Genomic DNA, 17,925 nt, shown 5'->3' on the forward strand with positions numbered 1-17,925 from the left:
AATAGCATTTCTGAGTATCTCCTTAATCAAATTGTTGTTTATATGGAGCAGAAGAAAAAATACCATTTGAAAAACAGCGAATATGTAATGGAAAGTTTGTTGGCCGTAAAAAAGGGGGGTGTTGTTCGGTGCCAATGATCCTGCCTACAACTCAGAGACAAATTTCTAATGAGCTACTGCCCTTCTGCAGAAACTATATCCTAGAAAAAGACAGGCTTTTTTGATTTAGGCTTAAAAGGCATATTCATAATTAAAAGACCACAGGAAATACACGGACTGGAGTGCAAAACCATCTGAAAATATAGAGAGATAACTGTCAATGGAATTTAAAACAGGAAATGAGATTGTGAGACAAAGGAAAGAAGACTGGGAATTTAGCTATTGGTTTACAGCAGGGGTCTGCAACCTTCAACTCTGAAAGAGCCATACAGTTTGATTAATCACTGACTACAACCCAGTAGGAGCCTCAAAGTCTACCTTCACCTCCTTAAAAAAATAAGACACTGATTTTTATTTATGCTATTGTTACTGCTATGATAAACATAAATGAACTGTTGCTCATTTTGCTTGTATAAAACACAAACATTTAAAGAAAATTGCCTTTATTAACGTTTGACAGAAGTTCCTTTAAAAATAAAAGACACCCTGTTACACATAGTTATCTCAATGCAGCAAAAGTAGTAGTAGCAAGTGTAATGTCAGCAGTGATTAAATAAAAATAGTTAATTTTACTTTTGTTAGTGCATCTCTGCCACAAATGTAAATCTAACAAACCAAAATGAAATTCAAACTAATTAAGTGACCCCTGTCATGTTTTTCGAACACACTTCAAATTCCTTAATTTTGCAAAAATAAACTATTCGCTTAATAATCCAGTGCGCCTTAATACTGGTTGTGCTTATTGACGTCCATTCATTTTTTTGGTAGTACAGGACGATGCACAAAAATGTGTCAAAATGTTGTAGTTCAACTTGTGATACACAGTGTCCTTTAACAGTTTGCAAATAAGTTTGAGCTACTTGACTTTTTTTCCACTTTACTAATTTCTCAATTCTTACTTTGGAGTTCCTTTTAACATTTAGAAACTTTTTTCTGTCCTTTAATAAAAGAGCCATAATGGAGGGCTAAAAGAGCCACATGTGGCTCCAGAGCCGCAGGTTGCAGACCCCTGGTTTAGAGGGAGGATTTAGGTGGTGTGAAGAGTGACGCAAGAACCCCTTTTACCCGGAAAATAATGATTTAGATCTTCCTTACTGAAATTACGCCAAAACTAAACTAGAAAGAGCCAGTATAGCACTTATTTAAGCTAACATTTCCAGGTTTTTGCGGTTTCCTGTGTTCTCGTTTGGTTACGAGTCAATACTGAAAATGCCTGTAAACAGCAGCAAGGCCTGGTCTGTGGGGGAACTGCAAACATTCCTTGCTATCCTTGGTGACGGTGTGATACAGGGTGAGCTAGCAACACCACACATGCTGCGTGAAAACAAACCGCGGAAAGGCTTGCGGAATAAACTGGACCGCATCGTACCGCTCCTTATCGTACAGTTCAGTGGAAACGAAGTTTTAGTGAACTCATCAAAATTGAAGAACAGAAATACACTAAAATAATGTTAGATAATGTTGATCTTTTCCATTTTGTTATTTAAAGGGTTAATACATTTTGGTTTGGTTCTTGCTAACTAAAATACTGCATAAACAGCAACAGGAGGACCACACTGCTTTTGCATATAACCTTTTGGTTTGCACAGCCATACAGTTGGAGACAAAAGTTGTTTATTATCTTGTGTCCTTCACCTATTGTGTTTTGCCTTTTTCCATGGATGGTTCCAGTGGTCTCTGTCATTGTTTTTTTTCTCCTGAAATGAAGTCATTCTTTTTCTGATAGACATCCTTCTTGGAAAGAGTTGCTTATTCCTGCTGTTCTCTGAGAAGAGAACCACATTCTGCTCTTTATGTTTTTTTTTTTTTTCTTTGTTTTTTTTAAGATTCTCAACTATTCCCTGACCACTTCCAATCTATCTATCCATAAAGATTTTTTAATGTAATTTAATCTTTTCTCCTGTTTGCTGTCTAGTTGTGCCTCAACCATTTTCACTAAAGTTCAAACTCAACCCTATATTTTCTGTGTCTGCATCCAAGAGCATCTTTACTGCCAAGCCTATAAAATCTGAGCATTTTTTGATTACAATGTTTATATATAAAACAGCTGCAGTGGTGTGAAACTCTGCAATGATAAGATCTAAGTTTCAACACATCATAGAGTTAAGAAAAAAAAGACATTTGAACTAAAAACTTTGGACGACGTGATGAAGGGAGCAGTTGATTGCATTGTTACTCTATCACTAATCTCTTAACAGAGCCTCACAGTGGCAGCAGAAGCAATAAAGCAGGGGGCTTGTGGGTTAACTGCCTGAAAGCACACCAACCTTTTTACAGGACAATGAAAGTCATTCCACTATCAGAAAAACCCTTTAATACCAGAGTTTTTTGTTTAAAGTCCATCACTTTTTAAGTTTTCTTATTTATGTGTGTGTACAATCTGCTTCAAACTGCATTTTGTATAAAATGTCTTATACAAATAAAGTTTCATTTGATTTAATTCAGTTACTTTGAATGATTTAGCACTTTGGCTGTGATAAAATCTGGGCCAGTGCTTGATATTGAAACATTTATTGTCGCTCTTATGGTGAGATCCATTAAAACAGAAGAATTGTTGTGGATTTTAGATTTTAAATGCAGAGACTATCTTAAGACCAGAAACAAAATCTATTGATTTCTCAGTTTAATAACAAAACACTTTGATTAAAATGGCTCTTGTCATTTTCATAACTCTCGCTGTTGCTTCCTAATTAGTTGTTTCCCAATAATATTGTTTCTTCTGGTACATTTTTTAATATTATGCTCTCATCTTGCATCTTCCTGACACTCTCATTAATCTCTCAGCAGTTTTGTGCCAAAAGAATTGTTCAGCATTCATTTAATCTGCAGTGTTTCACAATATATTTATTTGCTTTTGTTTTTTGCTCTCCCACTGTCTCAATGATTATTTTTCTTGTATTTTCATTTAGATTTTCTGATTGTTTTCCACTAGTTCCCCTGCTAGACCATCTCTGCTCAGCCCTGTTGCACCCAGATGAAGCTCTGAAGACTTCGCTGGTGTATGTCTGGCTGCAGCTGCTGGAAGCCCCTGGAGGCACTGCAGCCCAATTCCTGTCCACTGCCACCAGGGAAAGATTGTGTGTCCTTTTGCTGCAGACTTTTGACAGTGCTGGCTCAGAAAAGCTCATCAGAAACTGTGCTGGTGAGAAATAAGTCCTCCATTTTCTTCATATACACCACCAGCGCTTCATAGATTTTGCCTGATTATTTATAAAAGGAAAAGGAAAAGTTTACCTTGATATTTTTCATCTGATGGATTCACCTATCACCTACCAATAAGTGCTTAGCTGCAGTGTGTACATAACTGTTTAAAGTGCTCATTTAGAAAACACGGGTCTGTTTTTGCGGCTCGTCTTTGATCTGTTAGGGCTGCTCTGGCAGCTGGTGAAGCAGAGTGCGGCGGTGTCACTTCTAATGAACGGTCCTGGCGCTCCGTTCCTGTGCCATGAGAACCAGGACTCCCTCGCCAACAACAGCCAGATCCTGACTCCAAACCAAGAGCAACAGCTCGCTGACCACTGCCCCCTGCCTCTGCTGCTGAAAAAGGTCTCTGTGTAAACATCCTGCCCCCCCCTGTCCAGAACCTGCACTCTGGCACTGACAACAATCAGAACAAAAAAAAGCTTTAGTCCTGGATAAATGTCCCTTTGAGAGGGAATTTAGTTGGGGTCTTACGCTAGATAAATATTTGTGTTTCATGTCTGGGAAATCACTGCACAGATTACATTTTGTTGGATTTTTCTCATTGATAGCTCAAAGTCCACCAAAGCTCATGACGTCAATTAGTTTGTTTGGGTCATGCATGTGTGATGAGTTGCTGTGAAATAAATCTTTCATCTAAATAATTAGATCATGGAAACTCTCCTAAAACATTATTATTCCCATTAAATACATTTTTTTAGTCACGTTCACTGTGAGCTAAACATAACTATAGACAGTTTATTAACTAAATATATGAATGTTTGAGTGTTGACACTTAATTTTGGTGCATTTTCTGATCAAAGTCAAAAGAATTATCTGAATCCATACAGTTTGTGAGACAAAGTGTGTCTTCATTCCTTTTTTGGGCTTTTATCTAATGCGTCTTTTCATTATGTTAGAGTAAAATTGACCATTTCCTGGGTGACACATTTTATTAAAACAATGCAAAGCAGTGAGTGTTAGGTTCATTCTGCAGTGAGGGAAGTATGTTAAAAAAAACTTCATGTATAGTTTATTACATAATTCAAAAATATATTTGTGCTCTTAATCTGCACTTTAATATTTGCAAAAGCAATGTTTGTCCATAATCAGCTGCTGACACTGTCTTAAAGCTTAGTGTAAATTTCTCAATGGGTTATGATGTTCTTCAGGAGATAGATTAATAAATTATAAATAAACCGAATGAATAAAATATTACTTTTATATTTAGTATCTCTTAAAATCATCTAATGCCAATTCAAGTGCAACACTTGTACACACAACGTATTTAAGGTCAGTTTTTGAACATCTGTTATCTCTATCTAATTCTTGGTCAGCCTTTTGTTTCAGAACATTTAAGGAAAATGTCAAGTTTCTTTTGATGCCACTCCCTTATCTTTAAGGTTGTTGCATTTTTAAGTTCTTGAATAATCCGAAGGCTGACAAAGCAGACAAACAAACAAAAACAGCAGAAAACCCAAGGACATTAAAAATGAATTGAATATTACATGAACAATGAATTATACATAATACGGTAGATTGTGGTGAATTTACTCCTGATGTTTGGTTTCAGATTTCAGAGGATGTTACTGGTGGTTTTTCATATTTTAGTAAAATTTTGTAATGCATGCTTGTTTGCGTGGTCTTTAGTTGTGATTATTTTGGTTTATCTACACTATAAAGACTTTAACATGATGCTATTGTGCATCTCTATTGACGATAGACCAGGAACTATAGGAAACTTGTTGCTTTTTGTCATCCGTAACTTCATTGTTGTAAAATATAAAAGCTTTTTTTTCTTTCCTCAAAGTTTTTGCATTAACAAGCATTGCCACACATTCGTTTTTCAGTTGCTGCTGAGTGGGGATGAGATATTGCAGGAGATTAGTGCGAAGTGTATTGCCGCGATTCTGGTTCATTCTCCCAGTCAGTACAGTTCTTTCTTCATCAAGGCTAATTTACCTGGTAATTCACTTCCTCCTCTACTTTTTATTGTGTTGTAAAAATATTTTTTTATGTTGTGTCATTGTTCAATATTTAAAGTCTGTATTGTTATTTTGTCATCAAAATGATCAAATCCATGACTTCATTCTAAAAGACATTTCTTGTGTTTTAGAGCAAAAAAAAGCTTTTATGAAAGTTTTTATTACTATAAGAATTTACAATTTAATAAAAGTCTAGACAAATTAATAGTTATATAAAGAGTGAAACAAATTTGGTTAGAATAGACGTTTGATAAATAAATCAATATTTACATTATTTGGCTCTTCTAAATTTGGAAACTAATTTATATTGTAAACTTTAATCAACATTGATTTCTTATATGTTTTGTTTTCCTTTTGTCTAATATAGATTTAATCCACTGTATTGACTCTACATAATCCAGTCTGTTGAGTTCATAGTAGCTGTTTTAAGGTTAATATTTGTACACTTAAATATTTCAATCATAATTTCTGCTGTTTTTCTATCTCCAGGGTTCCTGTTTGAACGTCTGTCCTCTGGAAGCAGCGAGATGTTGTTGTGGTCCATCTATAGTTGTTTGGTGTTACTTACTGAGGACCAACTCTTCTTCTCCCAGTGTCACTCTGTCTACGGTGAGAGCACACATTCAATCCGTCAATAAGCAACAAACAATCATTGTATTTTTAGAAATGACTCCCGAATACAGGAGAACTGTCACTGCTGCACACTCTCTGATTGCAGAGAAATCACCAGCACAAATGGCAGCTCTCATCTCCAGAATGTTTTGGCGTCTTGTCTGAGTAGCTTTTATCTTTATCTGTAGAGAGCTGGAGTCATGATGATGAAATTATGAGTTAAAAGTTTAACCCTGTGTTTGCCAGAATAAAAAAAATATTCTGTCCTGGGTTTTATTCTTTCTTTAAATTCTTGTTTTACTAACATAGTTTTCATTTTTTAAATGACCTGCTAAAGTCTAATTTAATAAATGAAATAGTCAAATACCCTAAACAAAGTTTGGTCAAGTAATTTAAAAAGATCTTTGAATGAAAAACATAAAAGAAACAGCAACAAGCAGTTTTGTTGATAACAGCTGAGGGCATTTGGAATAAACACGCAGATGTCAAAGGTTTACTGACAGTTTATGTTTTCTGCTTCTAAACCAATAGACATAGAAAACACTTCATCTACTCTGACAGGGTGCAAGCATTTCCCATCCATGAAGAATTAAAAAATAACTTCAAATTTCTCATTGTTAGAGACTTAAAACTGCAAGAATTTTAGAAGAAAACAGTAATTTTTCACCAGTAATGAACCTGAAACTGACATTCAATCACCCGGATTGTCTAAGTTTTCTTTTTTGTTTCAATTTATATTACAGTTTAAAGACTCTTGCAAGTGAAGTCTCTAAGTTCATCTTCTGATCATAATCAACAAAGGTTAAACGTTGTCAGAAACTTATGCAAGAAATAAAATGAACAACATTGCTTTATTTATGTTTCTACATTGTTATCTGGCATTTTCTACATTTCCCATGAACTCCAGGTGAAGTTTAATGACCAAATTATGAGTCCTGCTTGTTTTGTTATACTTTAACCCAAAGAGATTTGTACTTGGCATGAACAACTCTTTGCATTGGAAAACCTTGTATCAAATTAAATTAAATCTCATTGATGGTCTAGAAAAACTGTCTCAGATTATTACAGGCTCAATGAATTGGATAATCAGATTTTTTTATGAAGCAATTTATAAAATATTTGGGGTGTTGGGAAAAGTAAATTCGGCGTTATATTGCGATATTTCATTTGTCGATACTTTTATCGATTTAAAATCCTGACAAGATGATGTTTATTTAATTATTATGAGTGTCTTTCAGCATCTTCCTTCAATTTTCCACCTAAACCCCCTATGGCTAGTTAGCAGCAAACTAAGCCTGTTTGAGCAGCTCAACACCGCGACCAAAACAACAAGGTCTCACAAGAACCAGCTTGTGTTAAATGTTGAATCAGTCTCTGGGTTTTTGTTGTTATGAGACACGTGTTTCTTAATTTTTACCTGGGATAGGTGCCAAATTAAAACTCTGTGCCACGTTGCTGCCAGTATCATGTATAAACACTGATTGTGGTGCTTTGTAGCTACTCAGATAAGAACGAGTGAAGCTGTGCGCCTGTGCAATGGCTCGTGCATGGACCCTCATTAAAAATGCTATTGGCAAAGCGGGCAAGTTCTGCTGAATTAATATTTCTTTTTATTGTGTTTTACATCTCATCTTAATCTAATTGATTGCTGCAATAAACTATCCTGAATCCTTATTACTGCTGTCCTGGTGTTTTATATGCAATGCTCCCTCCTTTCTCGTGGCATTTTTAAGGTGTTTCTTCTGAGCCCATAACAGCAAAATACTTCAAGATTTCTTTAAGTCTGATTTATAACATTTCACATGTGTTTGAATCCTCAAATTTTGAAAATTACAGTTAATTATGCTCTCGAAGTCCAAACAGCTGCCGATTTTCAACTCCCCATGAATAGTGTCAGGAAAAGACGTGTTCAGAGAGTCTATCTGAATGAAGCTGTTAACGCTCGGCTTTACAGCAGCTGGCTTGTTGCAGAAAATTAAAACATGTATAATTATAACTGCTCAGCACGCACCAAACGATGAGGAGCACTTGTGTGTTTGTGTGTGCGAACACAGGTAATTTACAGTCGGGAACGTTTAACTCATTTCAATGCAAGAGATGTTGTTTGTTGCATAAAGGATGTTCAATGTCAAAACATCTAAAATTAGGAATATTTTTGTAAACACCTATGTGTATGTTTGTTGTGTTGTTGCGTCCTATGTTTCTTAGAAGTTGTATTTGTGTGTTGTGTTAGGTATCGAGTCCCTGGTCAGGAGTCTGAAACAGTCTTTACTGCTGACCAACCTGGAAGTACCACAACAAGGTTTTCTGCTCCTCACTGAAATACTGGAAAGGTCGGCTAATTTATTTTACTCATCATTTAAATTAAAAAAAGTTTTTTTGTGTTTGTAAGTTGCCTGTTTCCAAGTTTAATTTTGCTTTCTCTATTTTTTAAGCACTTTGCTGTAGTTTGCACCTTTGCTAATTGCTATGTCACTGGATCTTAGCTCTTACACTTTGAATAGAGACAAGTCATTTAAAGGACACGCGCTACTGCAGCAATACTCTGCACTAAATTACAGTTGGAATGGTTGTCTGACTATCTATTTTTAAACTCACCAAGCTAGCAGTACATACTTAATTAGCTGTAATACACAAAAGCCCAAAAGCAAAAAAAAAAAATACAAACTCAGCAATAATCCTGAAAAAAAAAAAAAATCTATGACAGTCATTGACCCGCACTGCTACATCCACTGAATCCAACTTCTGCAGTAATCAAGCTAACAGCAAACTACCAAGATATAACAGCAAAATGCCCGTTCTGCTGTAAAGGAACAAAAGCTGCTTGAAATATTTACTGTGAAGCGTGACAATACAGAAGAAAGTGACTCTCTCTGCCCATTTTGAAGGCGTTGCTCATTTCTTAAGTGATTGTCAACCATGTAATTTATGTAAATCCACACTTGTATGTATGTATATATTTAAAAAAATAGCTAGGTCTTATAATTTACTTGCCAAGTCTGGCTTAAAGCAAATAATAAACCTATGGAACTGCCTCATGCTGCCCACAGCACTAAAACTAGATTTCCTTATTTCCTCTGTAAGGTAGTTTGGTTTTGAAAACATTTCTACAGCTACCATGGTGACCATACTATTATGTAGTTCCAAAAGGACCATACAAGGACCTCTTATAAAAACATATTTTAAGTTTGACAATGTCAAGCTAATTTAATGAAAACCCATTATTTTTACCACACATTTATAGACCTAAGCTTCATAAAAAATGTTTTATTTTTCAGAAAATGGCCCTTTTACTACACATTTTTGTTGCATAAGGTTTATTGTTGCACCAAAACCTAAAATTAAAGTTAAATTAAATGTAAATGATTTTTTTTTACATTTATACTAAGTAAAAAAAGAATTTCTTGCATTTTCTGATTAAACTGAATTAGTTTTCCTTCATTTATGAACTTGTTTTAATATTATAATAGGATTCAAACCAGCTGATAATGACTACAATTGCATTAACTAGTTGCTACTTATAAAAAGGTATTTGGAGCAACATTTTGTCTAATTTATGAACATTTTTGCTTTTCAAGTTTCATTTTTATTTACAGATGCTGCGCTCATCTTAGCATGTCTGTGTGCTCACATGTCCATGTGCTCTATGTGGCATTTAGACCAGTCTGTGCAACTATTATGGCAACAGGGATCCAGTTTACAACTGTTGTGTAGTTGATTATAGTGACGTGCTGTGGCAGACTTTGTAACGCCAAGAGGTCAGGAGCATTTGTCTGTCACTGCTGTGAAAAGAGAAATTATTGTCTGTGTGGAAGTAAATGACACAGACTGAGTAGAAAATTGCTGATGCTTTAAAAGCTAAATACAGGTGCTGTTGCAAAAAATGCTGACTAAATACCAATTTTAACTTTATTATTGTCTTCTTTTTTTTAATGAGATAATGTTTACTGATTCCACTGTGGGGAAATTCAATTGTTACAAGATTTCCTCGTTCAAACATCACAGTACAAAGAATGTAAACTTAAAATGTGCAAAAAAAATTGACATTAATTTTTTTTTTAAACATCTACGATTATTTGTAATATACACACATTAATAAAAAAATCTTTATCAGAAAAAGTAGTGCAGGGATTGTAATGTCAAGAGAAAAAAAAAATCATTATTTGCATGTATAGTTAGACAGTTGTGCAGTCTCGCAGCAGTTGGAAAGAAAGACCTGCGCTCCTTCGTGCATGAAGAGTGTAACATTCTGAAGGAGCTACTCAGCGCCTCCACAGTCTGATGTAGGGGTGAATGGTGTCGTTCAAGATGGATTTTAAATTTGCCAACATCTTCCTCTCACCCACCTCCTCAACAGTGAAGTGGAGAACCCAGGACAAAAAAATAAATAAAATCAGCCCTCCTGACCAGCTATAGGACATATAGAACGATATTAAAAAACAATTTTCTGTGCCTTCTTTTGTTCCCACATGATCATATCTGTTAGAGTAACACACATTTTACAACAGTAAATTTAGAGGGATCTATGAAAACCTTTTTTTAAATTGTGTTTGTACTGATTAATCTTCAAAATGTTTGCTCTTTTGATTCAAAGAAGTGCTCCGTTTCTTTTTTCATTCTGGACAGACAGCCTCCGGGTTTGCACCTGTTCCCCAGTGGCTCTGGGTTTGCAGTAGTTGCAGAGGTTGTGTCAGCTGGAGTCTCCTCCCCCAGCCTGCAGGTAGCCACCCAGGCGGTCTGTGCTGCTGCTGCTTTGTTCAGGTACACACAAGTCTGCAGAGATCAAAGATTTTTTTAAAGTTTTTATGGTCTGACTGTAATCTTTTGAAAGAAAAAAAGACAAGTCGTCCATATTTCAAAATTCTTTTTTGGCAACAAGAAAACATTAGGACCAGATAACATCTTCATCAGCATATCAACGATGGTCTGGGGCTGGTTTATGTCACTATTTTTGAACATTGCACACAAAGAGGTCCAATTTTGAATGTCTTAATACAAAATGCGACTTTAGTTCTGACTTAAATCTATTTAAGATGCTGTAGTGTGACTTTAGAAAGTGTGGCTAGGAAAGCGGCTGGATCGCTCAGCTGGTTAAGTGTAGGACTCTCACACGGGAAATCAGGGTGTGTATCCTTTGGTAAGATGGGTCAAGCTTGGGCAAAACCCTTTGTGCCACTGACTAAGTAGCCACAGGGGGGCCCAAGTTTGGGTCTCCCTGTGCTGGTCCCCAGCCTGGATAAAATACAGCATTTTGTCAGGATGGACATTTGGCGTAAAACTGTCTGCCAAACCAAACCACTTGTAGGAAGTGAAAGCTGATTTACTGTGGCAAATCCTGAAGGGATGAACAGAAATGTGAACAACAGCATGGTTTAAGAAGATAGTGCAACCCTCAGATTGACCAAAAATTTCAAAACTCGGTCACACATGAGTGCTCAACCCTCCACCCCCACATTTTATGCAGATGCTTTTTTCCACATTGTTTAATGCCTTTATTAAAAAGAAAAAAACAAACACTTTTTCATGTTCACTTGTGTTGACATTTTCTAAAATTTGTATTTGTTTCATTTACAGCAATTACAGATATTTTAAAACGGTAAAACAAAAAAAGACAACACACTAATTAAATTTTTCTCAGACGGACATTAAACATGTTCACACTTTACTCTCTTGTTTAAACTCTCAAAGTTCAAACCTTCATAGCTGCATAAGGTCAGAATTATACAATGAAAACAAAGATCGAAAATGTATGTTAATTTGGCAAACTGAACTTATTCTATATAGGAAACATGGCAAGTAGGAGAGTGATTGACAATAGTCTACAGCCAATTAAGACTCAAAACAGAATCTGTTGTTAAAACATAAAAAAAAAAACAATCGGCAAAACATGAAGGCTGCGAAAGGTGAACCACAATACAGTGAGGAGTCTTTTTATTAACCGGACTTTTTAGTAATATTTCTAAGGGATTAACTTTAAATGATGGCCTTTTGAAGGAAAACAAAAACCTTTGTGTGTGAAAAAAGTTAGTTACACAGTGGTTAATTAAAAGGGAAAAAGAAAAGAAGAATAAGTTTTGACTTATTAAGAGCTGAATGAATCACAATCCCCCTCCATGCTCAAAATAGATTAGAACTTGAAGTTTCTTCTATTAGTAGTTTTTATGTGATTAGAAAAAGCATTTCAATGAGTTCTTAGATGTACTGAGGCATGTTGCAGTACTCAGCAGTCCACATACTGGAGATGTTGACTTGCTATTTAATGAAAGAATTATTTTAAACCAATTTTTCTGCCAACCTACCACACATTCAGTTTTCACTCCCTTCAGGAAATCAACCGTGTGGGATTTACAAGAAATGAAATTTGTTCAGCTCACCCTCAAATCCGCTGGCCAACCACAAATAAATGAAAAAGAACTAATTATTGTGTCTGTGCAGCTTTATTTACGGCTCTAATCTGAAGACTGCTGTGACATCTCTTGAAACTGTTACAGCTGATTGAGCGCCCTGATGAAGTTATTTTCTACATTAACAGCGTGTGGGCTTCATCATTACTGCTGTCGTTTATCCACTGCCGAACTCCCTTTATGGTTCAGTCTTATGGCTAAAGCTGACTCCAGAACAAATAACACAAGTGCTCTTTCAGGTTATTAAATATTAGGGGAACAGCATTGACTGTATATGAGAACTGAACTTGGTGACCCCTCCCTCATCCCGTTCCTAACAGGAAATACCGACTGATTCCAAAAACCAAAATCCCACAGACTACTTTCTAATGAGAAATAACCAGCTATTACTCATTCTATTTGTCAGAATAATCATTTTTGCTCTGATACCTTTTTTATTATGTTCTCGCTAATCCTAATTTTTTTTATATTTCTTCTGGAGTACAAGTTATTCAAGTAATTAACTGACCAATCAGATGTCTCAATAAAAGTAGATGAACGGTCCGAACGCTTGATTGGCAGTTTTGTGTAACCTGCTTTTGAAGTTGTTGCTTCCAGCAAGCTCACTCCTGATTGGTGAGAGTGGTTGCCATAGAAACATTGAATCAGACTGATTTGAATCAATCACTCCTGACTAATGATGTCAGGCTTCAACAAGGCAGTATCTCGCACTAAATTGACTTAGCATACTTGAAGCCTGAAGTAAGTCATTTTTTTGTAAGTGATGTCACACTCACTCAGTCCAGTTCTCACATAAAGTCAACAAGGAACACCCAAACTTCTCAGGAAATCGTTGGAGGGAGAAAAGATTCACCCCCACTGGCCTGCCAGTCAGTCTAACAACCTTTTGCTGATTATTATTTTGAGAAGCTCAAACTTACATTCCTCAAATAATTACAAACAATCTGAACATAAAACCATAATTGCTCCCTGAGAATTTATTAAATACCTTCAGATTTGGGATTCCCGCTGGGTCTCCAAAGCACTGGAGTTGCAGTAATGCATGTGGGGCAACAGCTGAATATCCCCTTATTTGTTGCCTCTGATTACGTCCAGCAGGGAAGCGGGACCCATGAGGGTTCAACCATAAATTTCAATCTTGTATTGAGAGTTGTGTCAAGCACATTTTCATTTCATGTAAGCTGCTATTTAAAAGTTAGAAAATGCATTATTTGCTTGTACTTGCAGTTTAAATAAATTAATTTATTTAAGTCAATGAAATGTTACACTTTAAATTAATCAATGCGACTATAACAGGTTGTTTATTAGTATTAAAACATACTGTTGTGGAGTGATACATGAGCTGTGTACTACAGTAAGCTTCAGGGCACGCACTGGTATTAATCACAGATTAAGGCACACAGTGATTGTACAGAGGGTAATATTCTGCATTAAATTAGCTTTCTAAAAAGCTACACTGCTTTTTTTCAATATCTTCTCTAAAATGCTAATATTTAAGGGTTCTTCTCCTAATTTTCCAGACTCAACCACCAGTCCAGACCAGTCCAGTACAAAGAGTTGGAGATGTTGGTGAAAGGCATCACTGACAGATTTCCTGAACTTCTACTCTGCCCACAAGGTCATCAGAGAAACACAGTAAGATAGTTTGATTGTCTTTTATTCACATAATAGACATAAAGGCTCTGTTCTGTTTATCTGGATGTACTTGACTGACATGACTAACAAGAGGAACTCAAACAATGGTTGGAAAGAGAAGACTTCTTTTCTTTTTAAACAGAACAGTGGAGCTGCGTAACAATGAAAAAAGCAAATGTATTTTTTTTTAAAGATTAGATCAGACAGGCAAACAGAGAGCAGGCAGCAGGAGCTTTGAAGGTTCTTAAACACTAAGCGGTTTCTTTGTATTTTGTCTTTATTCATCCTAACTGTAAGTGAGTCCAGCTTTTCTAGTTATATTCATAAAATGGAGACAAGGACACAAGATGTGTTGGTTTACAAAAGATCTTTGCGCCAATTGTGTCCTCACTCATTTAAAGGCTGCAGGACACAAGGCGGTAAATAGCTCCTGACCCACTTTAGGCTCTGCTCAAATGGAGCTGCGCTTCATTATTGTGCCAGATATTTACTGCAGCCTGTTGCATGAATATATAACGATAAAGCTGAGGTCACTAAGACTGAGCTCTTGACTAACTTTTTGCACCTAACTATTTTTTTCTCAGGATGTTTGTTGCACCCACATTTTCAAACACATTAACAGTACAGAGTTCAAGGGTCACTTTTGACCCTCTGTCCATTTGCTGCTGAAAGGCAGCGGGGACACTGGGAGTGCATTTATCTCAGCATGAAATGTTTTTTGTTGATGGATTGAGCTTTTTCAATGTTTTATCTCTAAATGTATTAGAGTCACAAATGCACTATTGCAGCCATTGTCTTCCAACAGTCTTTATAATAAACAGTGATTTATAGGGATGCCACACCACCACCATACCATCAAGCTAAATCATGGAGAAAGATAATCACTGCATCCCTATTGCATATCATTATGTTTACATTAAAAGAGTCAAACGTGTGTGTATGGATTTATTATTTATTTCTTTATTACATTATGACAGACTCGGTATGAGACAAATTAATGGTTGTCCTTTCTTATTACTTGCTTAGCAAATTAAAAAAATATATTTTTTTGTAATTTTTTTTAAATTTGTGTTGTTTTGCAATACTGAAATAACTTATTTAATCAAAACAAAACCATAACCCAAAATTTTAACATCTGGCACAAAACTGTACAGCTGGATTGCTCCGATATTGCTCACTGTTATTGTTGTATGGTCAGGTTCGGATTGTTAGGGGCTGTAATCTAACAGGTGTAAATAAAAGGGATCATAGGAAATAAGCAGAGTTTTACTTCCGCGTCGACATTAACGCCCACAAGTCATAGGTGAATTATTGATGAACTCCTGGAACTCTACAGAAACTATGTTCTAGAAAATTACACTTTTTTTTTAAATTTTGGCTAGAAATGTCAAAATCTAATTAAAAGATCACTGGGAACAGTTTTAAAATTAATCTAAAAAATGATTAGATTGGGACTTTAAAGTCTGAATCTGTCTTTTTTTTCCCTATAAACTCCCCTTTCGCTCTTTTTTAAAATTTGCTTTTAATGCAAACAACTACAGTTGATTTAATAATTGCATAAAAGTCTAATCCAAATTTTTGCATCCTAAAATATTTTTTAAATTGGATTCTCAGTCACCTCTTTTTTATTTTCAAATGTCACCAAATAGAGACATTAGAGCACAATATGTTTCTATTATTATTAGAAGCTGATTGTTTTTCTCACCTGAACCTGTTTCTGTTATAAAAACATTTCATTTTTTGGCAGAAAAAAAACTGTTTGCTCTGAAATATTTGAATCCAATATATGGATTTTTGTTAGAGCTGTCATCAAGCTAAAACTGGTTTGAGTGCAATAAAGCATCTTTCTGTTGTATTAAGGCTCAATGACACAATCATATTTACAGAATAAAAGCACTCGTATTGTCCTCACATTAAATAAAGAAGACGGTCATCTCTCCGGTCATGGAGTGGCATGATTTTCCTGAGGTGTGTGCAGTACCTCCATATGAGAATGCTGGTCAGCGCTCTTTGACCAGTGTTTGGGATCATACATTAACCATTATTTTTGAAGAACAATATGTCTTTGTGCTAAAAGTAGAACCACGATGGCTTGCCTGCACTATAGAGCCCTGTATGAACAGGTGAGGACCGTGTGGCAGCCAAAGGGTTTAACACAAAAAGAAACCAGGAAGGCTTCTATTTCAAACTCAATTAAAAGCACCTGAACTGATTTCCTAATGTTTTTAAAACAAAGTCCTCTAATCTATATTGATTTTCTGTTTCATGTAAGGTTGTGTTCATATGTTTACATACCCTGAAAAAAAAATGATAAATTCTGGAGTATTTTTCAGAAAACATGAATGATAACACAAAACATTTCTTTCCACTCATGGTTAGTAGTTAACTCTAGAAGTATAAACTCTTTTTAAAATCATAATGACATCAGAAACTCTACCAAATTACCATGTTCTAAAGTTGACATACCCCAGTTCTTAATACCTTGTATTGTCTCATTTTGCATTAATAACAGCCTAAAGTCTCTTGTGGTCGTTGTGGATGAGGTTCTTTATTTTCTCTTATTGTAAAACATTCCAATCTTCCTGGCAGAAAACTTCAAGTTCCTTTGAATTCAGGGTCTGTCTTGCTTTAACTGCCCGCATGAGATCTCCCCAGAGTGGCTCAATAATATTGAGGTCAGGAGACGGAGACGGCCACTCCAGAACCTTCACCTTGTTCTGTTTTTACCAATGATAGGTGGGCTTGGCCTTGTGTTTTGTATCATTGTCATGTTGAAATGTCCAAGTTTTCCTTTGTATCTTGTGATGATGTGCTGTGTTCATCTTGGCATCAATTCTGGCCATGTTTCCTGTACCTTTGTAGCTCACACATCTCCACACCATCAGCATCCATCCATCCATCCATCTTCTTGACCGCTTCTTCCCTTTCGGGGTCGCGGGGTGCCGGAGCCTATCCCGGCTACTGAAGGGCGAAGGCGGGGTACACCCTGGACAGGTCGCCAGTCCGTCGCAGGGCCCCAATCACACACCCATCCACTCTCACATTCACACCTAGGGGCAATTTAGAGTCATCAATTAACCTATGAAGCATGTTTTTGGACGGTGGGAGGAAGCCGGAGTCCCCGGTGAAAACCCACGCATGCACGGGGAGAACATGCAAACTCCACACAGAAAGGTCCCAGCCGGGAGTCGAACCGGGGCCTTCTCGCTGTGAGGCAAGAGCGCTAACCACTGCGCCACCGTGCAGCCCACACCATCAGCAATCATCAGTTATTTTCATCATAGGCCTTGTTGACTCCTCTCCAAATGTAGCATTTAGGGTTGTGGCCAAAATGTTCAATCTCGGTCTCATCACTCCAAATTACTTTGGTCCATGCAGTCCACTTTTGTTCAGGTGCCTCCTAATTGTACATCTTACAACATTCAGACTAGAGAGTTTTTTCAGAGTCCCGGATCACAACTGAAGTTATTTGTGAGTTTTTCTTTGAATCCTTAACAATTTATCTGACAGTTGTGATAGAAAGTATTGTGACCATGATTTAGTTCCTTGGATATCTTATTATATCTTTTTCCTGTTTTGTACGGTTCAGTTACCTTTTCCTGTAGATCTTTTGACAGCTCTTTAGTTTTCCCATGACTCATGATCCAGAAATGTCAGTGCAGCACTGGATGAAGGATGCTAGGGTCTGTTAGGAGCCCAGACACTCCAAAAAGTTTTGTGCACACATTGATTACAGACAAACGATTCACAGGTGAGGACCGTTACCTTTAGCTGTCATTCAAACTTTTTTCCATCAGCTTGTGCGCATGTTTTCAGAACAAAGTCATCGCAGTATGTAAACCTTTGATCAGGGTATTTTGGGAAGTTCCTGTTGTCATTATAGTTTAAAAAAGGTAGTGTTTTTTTATAATAAATGACTTCACCCAACTATGAGTGGAAGAAAGTTATTG

General features: G+C 36.3%; 1 protein-coding gene and 1 long non-coding RNA gene across 6 annotated transcripts in view; one reads left to right on the forward strand and one right to left on the reverse strand.

Moving 5' to 3' along the window:
- LOC112146933 (meiosis inhibitor protein 1) overlaps positions 1 to 17,925 on the forward strand; it is an 80,619-nt gene that overhangs the window by 8,059 nt on the left and 54,635 nt on the right. For all 5 annotated transcript variants that reach the window (XM_024273010.2, XM_024273011.2, XM_036213353.1 and 2 more), the window contains exons 7-13: positions 3,092 to 3,301; positions 3,527 to 3,705; positions 5,190 to 5,304; positions 5,814 to 5,933; positions 8,170 to 8,269; positions 10,563 to 10,697; positions 13,861 to 13,975. In XM_024273010.2, the coding sequence (XP_024128778.1) occupies positions 3,092 to 3,301; positions 3,527 to 3,705; positions 5,190 to 5,304; positions 5,814 to 5,933; positions 8,170 to 8,269; positions 10,563 to 10,697; positions 13,861 to 13,975 (974 nt within the window). The remainder of the gene's footprint in view (positions 1 to 3,091; positions 3,302 to 3,526; positions 3,706 to 5,189; positions 5,305 to 5,813; positions 5,934 to 8,169; positions 8,270 to 10,562; positions 10,698 to 13,860; positions 13,976 to 17,925) is intronic.
- The window catches only part of LOC118599081, an 8,582-nt gene continuing 516 nt past the window's right edge, over positions 9,860 to 17,925 (reverse strand). Inside the window, exon 2 of the long non-coding RNA XR_004948361.1 lies at positions 9,860 to 10,709. This is a non-coding gene — a long non-coding RNA (uncharacterized LOC118599081). The remainder of the gene's footprint in view (positions 10,710 to 17,925) is intronic.

The sequence above is a fragment of the Oryzias melastigma genome, linkage group LG8, assembly GCF_002922805.2.
Source record: "Oryzias melastigma strain HK-1 linkage group LG8, ASM292280v2, whole genome shotgun sequence".
Taxonomy (NCBI): domain Eukaryota; kingdom Metazoa; phylum Chordata; class Actinopteri; order Beloniformes; family Adrianichthyidae; genus Oryzias; species Oryzias melastigma.